This window comes from Sceloporus occidentalis, unplaced genomic scaffold, assembly GCF_023333645.1.
Source record: "Sceloporus occidentalis isolate IW3139 unplaced genomic scaffold, rSceOcc1.0.p SCAF_74, whole genome shotgun sequence".
In the NCBI taxonomy this organism is placed as follows: Eukaryota; Metazoa; Chordata; class Lepidosauria; order Squamata; family Phrynosomatidae; genus Sceloporus; species Sceloporus occidentalis.
Genome location: NW_028317054.1, coordinates 4,136,414 through 4,145,902, shown reverse-complemented (window position 1 = coordinate 4,145,902; position 9,489 = coordinate 4,136,414). Strand labels below are relative to the sequence as shown.

At 36.9% G+C, this 9,489-nt stretch overlaps 1 protein-coding gene across 1 annotated transcript; it reads right to left on the bottom strand.

Annotated features, from left to right (window-relative positions):
• On the bottom strand, window positions 1-1,291 carry HOXD1 (homeobox D1). Its single transcript, XM_089494679.1, has 2 exons — window positions 718-1,291; window positions 1-341 (listed from the first exon to the last, which is right to left on the bottom strand). Exons 1-2 carry the CDS (start codon window positions 1,289-1,291, stop codon window positions 1-3), a joined length of 915 nt encoding a protein of 304 aa, XP_089350805.1.
• Between the last annotated feature and the right edge of the window lie 8,198 nt (window positions 1,292-9,489).

Below are 9,489 nucleotides of genomic sequence, written 5' to 3'. Positions count from 1 at the left end.
CTATGATGTATCTTCACTAGAAGAACACGCGGACTCACGCCTCTTCTCTGGCTTGGTGTGGTGGTGTCCCATACAGGTATTAGAGGCTGTAGATCCATGAGTTGGTGAATTGGAGGCCACCCCTTCTCTTTCCCTTTTCTTTTGCTTCATTCTTCTGTTTTGAAACCAAATTTTGACCTGAGTATCGTTAAGCTGAAGTGCATTTGCTATTTCAATTCTCCTGGCTCTTGTAAGATACTTGTTAAAATGAAACTCTTTCTCAAGTTCAGTTAGTTGTTTGGTAGTGAAGTTAGTCCTCACTGTGTTGGAAGGATTCACTGCTCCATACTCTGTTAACATGGCTGCAAAAAAGAACATATATCAATGTTACTCTGAAGCCATAATGACATGAATTCAATCATTCCAAACACTAAAAAAAATACAACTTACAAACAAACCCATGGCCGTTCATTGTAGTCACTGGCCATTTCTACAGCTATAGACTCAGATAGTAGCTGTCTACATTTACATTTATTTCTAATAATTCGTTAACAGAGTTAAGGTGGCATTGATAATCCAACTTTTCTAAAAATGCAACTATCAAGGGAAATAAATTAAATTATGTGGTTTGGTTGTTAAAAAAAAAAAAGTCTCTGTCTGACATGCACTATTAACTCTCAACATTAGTAGGAGAACATCAATAGGTATATAGTTACTTTAAAATAATTAAACACTTACTTTTCTTGGGAGCACTCCTTTTAACTTTCATCCAGTCGAAGGTATTAACAGTAGAACGTGATTCAGAAAGTGGGGAGTCCGGCTTTGGGTAAGTGCCAGAAGATGGGGAGACATTCTGGATATTGCCTGGATAGATATCATACTGCTCCTTGCGTTGGATTGCTTGTCCCTCTTCCCCCATGGTTTTGTAAGTTAGTTGGCCATTGAGGATGAAGTGTCCGTTCCCTGGATAAACGGAGCTGGCATATTGGATATGTCCCCCAGTATCTTCCATTGGGTGGCTTGATCCATAAGAGAATTCATAATCTGAGTTTGCAGGCAGAAAATTATAATCACCTGGGCTTGTATCATAAGGCACCTCTAAACTACATGGGGCATAAAGTGTCGGTGACTGCTGGGATCTCTGTTGTCCAGGAGACCCATGTACACCAAGTGGCAAATTCCCCAAATAGTGGCTTTCTGTCCCATTTCCAGGGTAAGGTTGTAAAGAAACATTTCTCTGGTCAGTGCGGCAGAATTTGGATGAAAAGGCCATCACATCCCCACAGGTCGTGTACTCAATGTAAGAACTCATTCCTCGGGAGAGCCCTTGTCGAGAGGTATATTGATCCTTTAGTTGTGGCTGCTGATCACTCCGAGCTTCACCTGATCTGTTCTTCGGGATTTGTTCCATGCCTAAGGAAGTAAATATTGCCTAAAACAGAGTGGTGATCACGTGTCCAGAATCGATCCAATCAGGAGCCCAGCCCGCATGGGATCCAGGTGGAGCTCACAGCTGGTGGTCGGCAGAGTGGACTTTAAACTTCTCTCATAGAACATCGGATCATCCCGGACGCGGTTATCCTATACTGTCATCTACTAATCAGAACTCTGGGCAGGGGAATATGACGACCTGGAATCCTCTACCACATCTCCAGGCTCCCTTTAGCCGAAGGTAAACTGTCCCTATTGCTGACACCATCCCTGCACCGACAACCTGACTGGGGAGCCGACCTGTCGTTTTGAATGTATTTTTTATCTATAAATCAATTAAAACGCCTACCTGTAGTTTCAGCAGATCGATGCGACCCACAATGTAGTGTAGATTATTTATAATAATAATAATAGTAATTATACACTGTGCAACATAGCCCGTGAGCGATGCATCCACAAAACTTAATGAAACACAAATAGCGATCACAGGGGTGTAGATGCCCAGTGTGATCAGCAGCCCTTACTAGACCTTAAATAAAGTTGTCTGCAAAAAAGTGCACTTTTGACTGATGCTGGAACTAGGAGCCTCCTGTTCTGTTTTATGCTGTGTGTGACCGCGGTTAAATGGATTGCCACACACAGCCCACTCCCTCCTTCCTACTAACTGCAGTTAATGGATGTAGGTTTTAAGTGCTGCTCCCTCAAACCCCGGACTGATGGTGCTAATGGCTTGAGTACAGTCCCTTGATATTTACACTCCCAAGAAAGCACAGTACGCTTGGCTCTGAGAGCCCACTGAAGTACTGCACACAATTATCCGAATGTCTTACTCAGCAGTCACTCAACTACAAAGATTTCAATGGTAATTTTTTGAAATAACACCAGTAAGAAACTAACAATGTCCCTAGCTTTTTCTATCACAAGATCAGGACCCTCGTCTCCTTCTGCACCAATGTGTCATAAGGTGTGTTAAAGTTATTGCCAATTGTAACTTGTCTTTGTAACTATTTTCACTGCCCTCTATTATAACTTATTCTTGTTAGTGCCATGGGTACTTTAATCACAGTAATGCAAACCAGTGTTTCTATAGTACCACAAAGTCTTCAGTAGAGCATTAGTTTATATACTTAAAGTCATATTTCTAATCATGTGTTGCTGCTATTCACATGGAATGACTTGTACGTTTAACAGATACAGAAGGTGAGGAATAGAGAACACACACTCCGTGGAAGTTTACTGATTTACACCCAACCAGACAAGTACAGGGTCTTTTTAATAGAATCATGCATTGTAGCCCTTTTATAACCCCAAAATATCTAGCTCTGTCTCATAAATATAGATGGATTGCTTTAAATGACAAGCAGAGGTCCATGGTGTATTCAGTGTTGCACACCCTCTCCTGTTATTAATTATTAAGAGTTATTTTCTAGACTCTATGTTATCATACACTGTGTAGCAATGTAAAATGAGTCAACCTCACACATCTGGAGGGAGCTGTGGATCAATATATTTGCCTGTAGTAAGGGTGGTCTGTGGTTAATGCCTCCTTACAATTCTATTTTATTACTTTCTGACAGCCCTGCTTAGTGTGTGTAGGGGGTCACAATTCTAACGCAGTGTAATGACTTCACTAAACACAGGAACCTTTGCAGATTCAGAAAGGCTTTTGGTTGAAACTTAATTCAGGCTGCTGGCTAAGTATGATGGGAGTTAATCCACCTAAGATTGAATTGCTCTATATTTAAAACTGTTTTTCATGGTAAATCTGTGAAATTCAACCTTTTGATGTAGTTCTTTCACAAGCTTTTTTTGTGGGGCATCTTAAATTAGTGATTTAATTAAAAAGAAACTTGTAATGTACTACACATGAGTACTGTGGGAAATTACGTATGGGTAAAAGCAGTAGGTGGCCCCAGAGAACCTAAGTGTACCAACCCTCCACAGGCAGTCACCAGTCTTATTTACTGTATTACAATGAAATGTATGCACTTAAACCCAAGTTTAGCTCATGTTCACTAGGTGTTAGCTCAAAATAAACTCCTGAAACCCCTAAGCACTAAGAGTAGACGTTTTTTCAAGTTACCATAAGTTTACTTCTCAGTTATTTCAAGAAATACTCACAGAAAAGGCCTAATGGACATTTTGTATACGCCAATGAATATAAGCAATGAAACGGTTAATTTAACATTAAACATTTTTAATATCTAGGCTGGTAAGCATGAATGTGTTCTTTACTATTTAAAGGTTAATTGATATTTGTAATTGATAATTTTCCAGTTTTGTAAAAAATGTAATATATGTGGTTATTAAGTGTTTATTAAAAATATTATTGTAAGACATTTCCTTCAGTTGTTTGTGACACAGATACCTAATTACAGATTCCCTGAACTTTACTAAATTGACCCTCTCTTCTTTCTATTGAAATCAAATCTCACTTGTTTTGGTCTCTTCTGTCTGGACAAATCCCAGCTGGCCATGTCCGGCTCTAGAGTGGGAGGACCTGGTGGTTATAACACAGAGAGTCCTGTATGATTGATGGAGCATTTACAGAACCCTACTGATAACTGTGCTAATTGGCACAGTTACCTCACTTGTTAATTTATTGAAAGTATTTCTCCATTTGCTGAGTAACCTGTCCTCTGCTATCAGTAACTTGGATGAATCTCAGTTATTCTAATATACTGGAGTCTTTTTGACAAGTAAATAACTTTTGCTAATACTCTCTATTAAACCAATATGTCTTGTCTATTTGTAAAATATGTTCTTTGCTGATTTATATTATTAAGCATCAATGTGCTGAGTCCAAGCATGGTATCCTACTGATATTGTACAATGGTTCTGCTACAGCCCAAAAGGAAAATCATAGCTAAGTCCATTTTTTGTAAACCATCCTGGTCAGTCTACCATAATAAACATCATCACCAACCAAGCTCCTTTATTATGGGTGGTATTTAAATATGAAACGTATCAATGAGATGCATGATTTACTAAAGCAAGAGTTGGGGGTAAGTTATCTGATAGTAGTGCTGTATGAACACATTGATTTCCCTAGGCATTATGAAGAGGCCACCCAAGTGAGCTTCGCCTACAAGAAGAGCATGGTTGGCAATAATGCCATAACATTGATGTTTCTTCGAAGTCATTTCACTGAAAGAACTATGCATTATGCAACTCAGTCTGTGAGTAGAAACTTGTAATACACCCTAACGCCCTCTAGATTGTAAACTCGTTTGAGCAGGGCCTCCTCACCTGTTAATCTATAATTTTTATGTTATATACAACTAGTTATGTCCTGTCTACCAACTGTGCAGTGCTACGGAATATGATGGTGCTATATAAATCAATAAATAATAATAAGAGGTCCTTGGTCTAATGCACGCATAGGTATAGATACCTATGACATACCAACCACAATTCAATGGAACAGGGAGATGGGCCATGAGAGTTGTGAAACTTCTGCAATCTGTCAAATTCAATCATTCCAAGACTCATATATCAGTATATTAGTATAATCCCTGCTAATACCTGAAAAATGCTTGCTTCCTCAACTTGCTCCTTAGGTTTGTGATGTGTTTTCTACCAGTTCTGTTATCTTTGCTAACGAATTCTACATAGCGTGCGGCCACACATATTCAGCTGTCGGTCACACTTCCTTCATTAGACGGTTGCTGGCATTAAAGTGCCATAGTCACCAGTTTTCTCTAAAATTCTTTGAATGAAAAGCCCCAAGACATGTATTGCATTTTCCTTAAAAGCTGTTCCATCTTAGAATTTGATAAATCTCAGGTTCTGTAGCCAAAGTTAAGGTTAAGTTCCACAGGTCAAAGATCACCAGTCCCTATGCTATTCGCTGGTTATTTATAAAAAAAATTATATAGATATTACAACTCTTACGTTAATTTACCTGCATTTCCCACTTTAGTGAATAAACCTGATTAAAGGCTCCTGGAATGAAATGAAGAGAACTTGCATGTAAAATACATTATGGACATACAAATATAGGTGTACCATGCACCCATTGATACAGGTCATAAATTCCCCTTAACCTATGACTGTAAAATATTTAAATTGCTGAATTGTGCTTTATAGATCTGCTGATCTAACGTACTATGTACTGTTGAGTGAAAACACAATACAGGTGGTTAGTGACATCCTTTGTATTGTGTCAATGGTCAATGATTTGCAGAATAAACATTATCTGGAAAAAACAAGGGATCAACAAGATACATTTCTACAAGAAAATGTCCTTGTTTTTTAAAGAAAAGCAAAATGTATCCATTAAAATAATATCTGTCAGAAATACAGAGCAGACATTGTTATTGTTGTAAATTGAATAATATTGTAGCTGGAAACGGCTGATTTTGAATCAGGTGTGCAGAGGCCCTTTATCACTCCCATCACTCCTGTGTTCCAACAGCACGCTGTGTTGGCTAGTGTAAGCCTAAACTTACAAAGCTAATTGATCATTAGAAAACCCTTTTGCAATTTTGTGAGCACAGCTAAGAATGTCATTGTTTCCCATTAAAACAGCTTAGTCACTCCAAACTTTTGAACAGTAGTGTGTATTTATTATACAGTGATGTATTTACCTTTGTTGCTGGGAACAATTGTCATGGGACACAAAAGTAGATGCTGACAGGTTGTTGCCTTATAAATTCATTTTATTTTTTCTTTAAAAACCTCATGATAGAATAAAGTGATAGATCTGCATTAATGTTACATTTCTACATGTGTCAATTTTCTTTATTCTGAAATGTACAGGTTCCATTGATTCACTGGTAAAATGCAGTTTTTATATAAAAATGTAATAGGGAAGTTTATGGCTAAGGTTGATGAGTGTTGTGTTCCAAAAAACATTTACTTGAATACAGGGGTTTTGCCTCTCATTTACCATTATTTTAAGGAAATGTCACTTTAATGAGATATTTGTTCAGTAATCTCAGATAGTTCTGTAATTGCATTGCTATCTATGTTTGCTATTCCTACCTCTACAAGCACAGCCTGATACAGCCAGACCATTGTGTTTCTTAATATCACTGGATAATCAGACTCTGTGTACTTAAGGCTTATGTAATGGACAAAATTGAGATAATTTCCGTGACAATTTTGTGTTCTGATTAGACAACATCAATCACATGAATTGGATGTTTCTACTAGGCCCAGAATCTGCCAAATTAAAACCTCATTTTTTTTAATGCCATTTCAAGTTTAAAAGTTTTTAACATGCACTGCTTTTTTTTTTTTTTTTTTTTTATATATTCTGTTTTAATTTTCTTAAAACTTCCCATAAGAGGAAGTAGCTCACATGAATTGCTGAGTAAATAAGTATTATTGCAACATTTTTAAGGGGCAGGTCTTTGAATAGAAGTAATAAGGTGAGGCATGAATATGTTATATGAATACCTGGTACTGAAGTCCAAAACTATTTTTGGATGTTTTATATATATATATATATATATATATATATATATATATATTACTCTTACCCTCCATAGTGAAGCTGGGATGTGCTGAGCTGTACTCTTCAAAGTGGAGTCAATTTTAAGTGGAGGACAAGTTAGCCATCTGTGAGCAGGAGAAAAGGTTGAACCAGGCTTTGTGGAACCAAACAAGTAGGATACAGTGGTAAATACATTTTTATTCTTATAAGTATTTACTGAGTTTATTGGTGGCCTTAACAAGGGTCCTTGTTAGAAATGTCCATTTTGCCTAATTGCTTACAATATATATGGGCATCCAAATTAATTAATACTGGGAAATTGAAAGCAGATTTTTCTTTAGACAAATCAGACCAATGCCAAGCTTGCTTGTTGCTTGCTACATTAAAATGTTTCTTTTCATGAATTTTGTCATTCTTATAACATAATAATGTGTATAACATTCAAACCTACACCCCTTGGTTGTCTCATCACTTATATATTCCTAAACAAGCTGCAGAGGGTTGTACCTCTGGCAGGGCAGCCGGAGCATTACAAAGGTATAAAAAGGGATGAGACAGATCACTTCTTTATACTTTATCACAATTTCTTTAGCCCAGCATACTTGTCACTGTCCAGCCGATGGCCGTGTATAGAGTGATGGGCAGGGGTCCACTGGATATTTGCCTGGTGTACCAGATGGCCAGTTCTGCCTGATATATAACCTGTATGACATATATATTTTTTAACATTATGGAGAAATGTTATTAATGCTGTGAGCCAATACTATTGGATGCCATTGGCATGACTATAACTGAGGAAGCACATTGGTATTTTACAAAGTGATGCCTTGTTTTTTTCTTAATCTTAGACATGTCCACATGTGTATGTTGTTTTGCTTGCTGTCCCTGACCTCTATTTGTTGTTTTCATATTCAAAACAGTCAATTAAGAATATTAAACTAAAATAACAATATCAAAATGGTAAAGCTCCGTGCATATTATTTAATCTTGTTAAAATATTTACCTTTAAATACTATAGCTAGAGGGGTTAAACACTTAATCTGGTCTGATACAGAACCCTACTGATAACTGTGCTTTGTTATACACATGGCATATGTCTTTTCCTTGGTTTCATTTATGTCCCAGTTTCATTCTTTTTTGCCATTTTGATAAGTATACAGCTTGGTATTTATAGTGATGCATTTTGTATCTTGTTCCTGCATTTTGAAATGTGTCTCCTATCCCAATGGGGTATAGCTGTTGTTTTGAAATCTAGCATGCACATGATGTATGCTTTAATGATGTGGATAAGCAATTATTTTGAATAAGATTTCATGCATGTCACCAGTGACTCTTTCAAGGGTGTTATGAATGATGCCATGCAGAGCAAAATGGAATGTCCTAGGCTAGCCAAAGCCATTACTGACACGTATCTTTGAATCAGCATGCTGGTCATGTAATTCTCCTTCCTTGCTGTTTATAACACATAAATGTCTTAATACCAAAATGTACTTTTGGCACAGATTTGTGGATTCATTTTTTAAATTATCAGATTATATAGATTTTAGTACATCTACAACATTTTTTGTTGAACATGATAAAATTAATTAAGATGGAGAAATAGGTTTAATGGAATTTAAAATATTTAAAGCAAATCATATCCTAATAATGGTGAATTATAATTATCTTTATAATGCATATAGTCTCCTCTACTACATCTGTTTTCATAACCTCATTTAAATTAAGTGGTAAGGAAGAAAGCTACAAAATAAGATTCAAGTGGGTAAGCACTATTGTATATGTTGCAGATAGCTGTTTAAACTATACTTACCATATGCCCATTTAAAAAAAAAAATATTCTGTGTTAATTCATTTACAACCAGTGAAGTCATTGTGCTGCTTTTTTGAAAAACACAATATTGCAAACAAACATCTAAAAAGGTCTAGCTATTAAGATTGTGTCCTAGAAAGATCTGCTCAACTCATAATAATATCCTATCTAACTGAAGTGTGTAGTTAGGACACAGAAGGAGTACAGAAGGGATCCAGTCAAGGCCAGATTAAGGAGCCATGGGCCCTGGAGCAATTATACCTTTCATTTTACAGACAACTGACTAAAACATAGCAAGGTCTTTTCGGTCACCTGTCTTTTTTTCTGCCTACCTCTTGTGGTCTATTCCCCTTGTGTTCTATTCTTTCCTCGCTCTTCTGGAATTTATTTTGACCTATCTCTTTTTGTACCTCGCTTGCTGACATCTTTTCCTCACATCTTCTTTCCCTTATTTTTCTTTTATCTTTTGTGATGCCTTTTACATTTTTCATCATTTTTCTATCTTCTATGCTGTTCTCCCCCCCATACACATGTGTACACGCAGATACACACTTACACATATATACACACACATATTACCGATCAGCCATAACAGATGCCAGTCCATTTTTTTCCAAATAAGAGCAGCCTATGGAGGAATTGTCCCTCTAAACTGTGGCTTAGGGGTTTACTCACTAAAGGTAGAGAAGGAGAGTTATGTTTTAAATTCCATTGCTGCACTATTCACTATGAGAGACCAACAGGTTTCTCTAGCAAGAAGAGCTGAGCAGGACCTGCATAATTCAATCTGTGAGGAGACTGAATAATTCTCACTGATTTACCGATACAT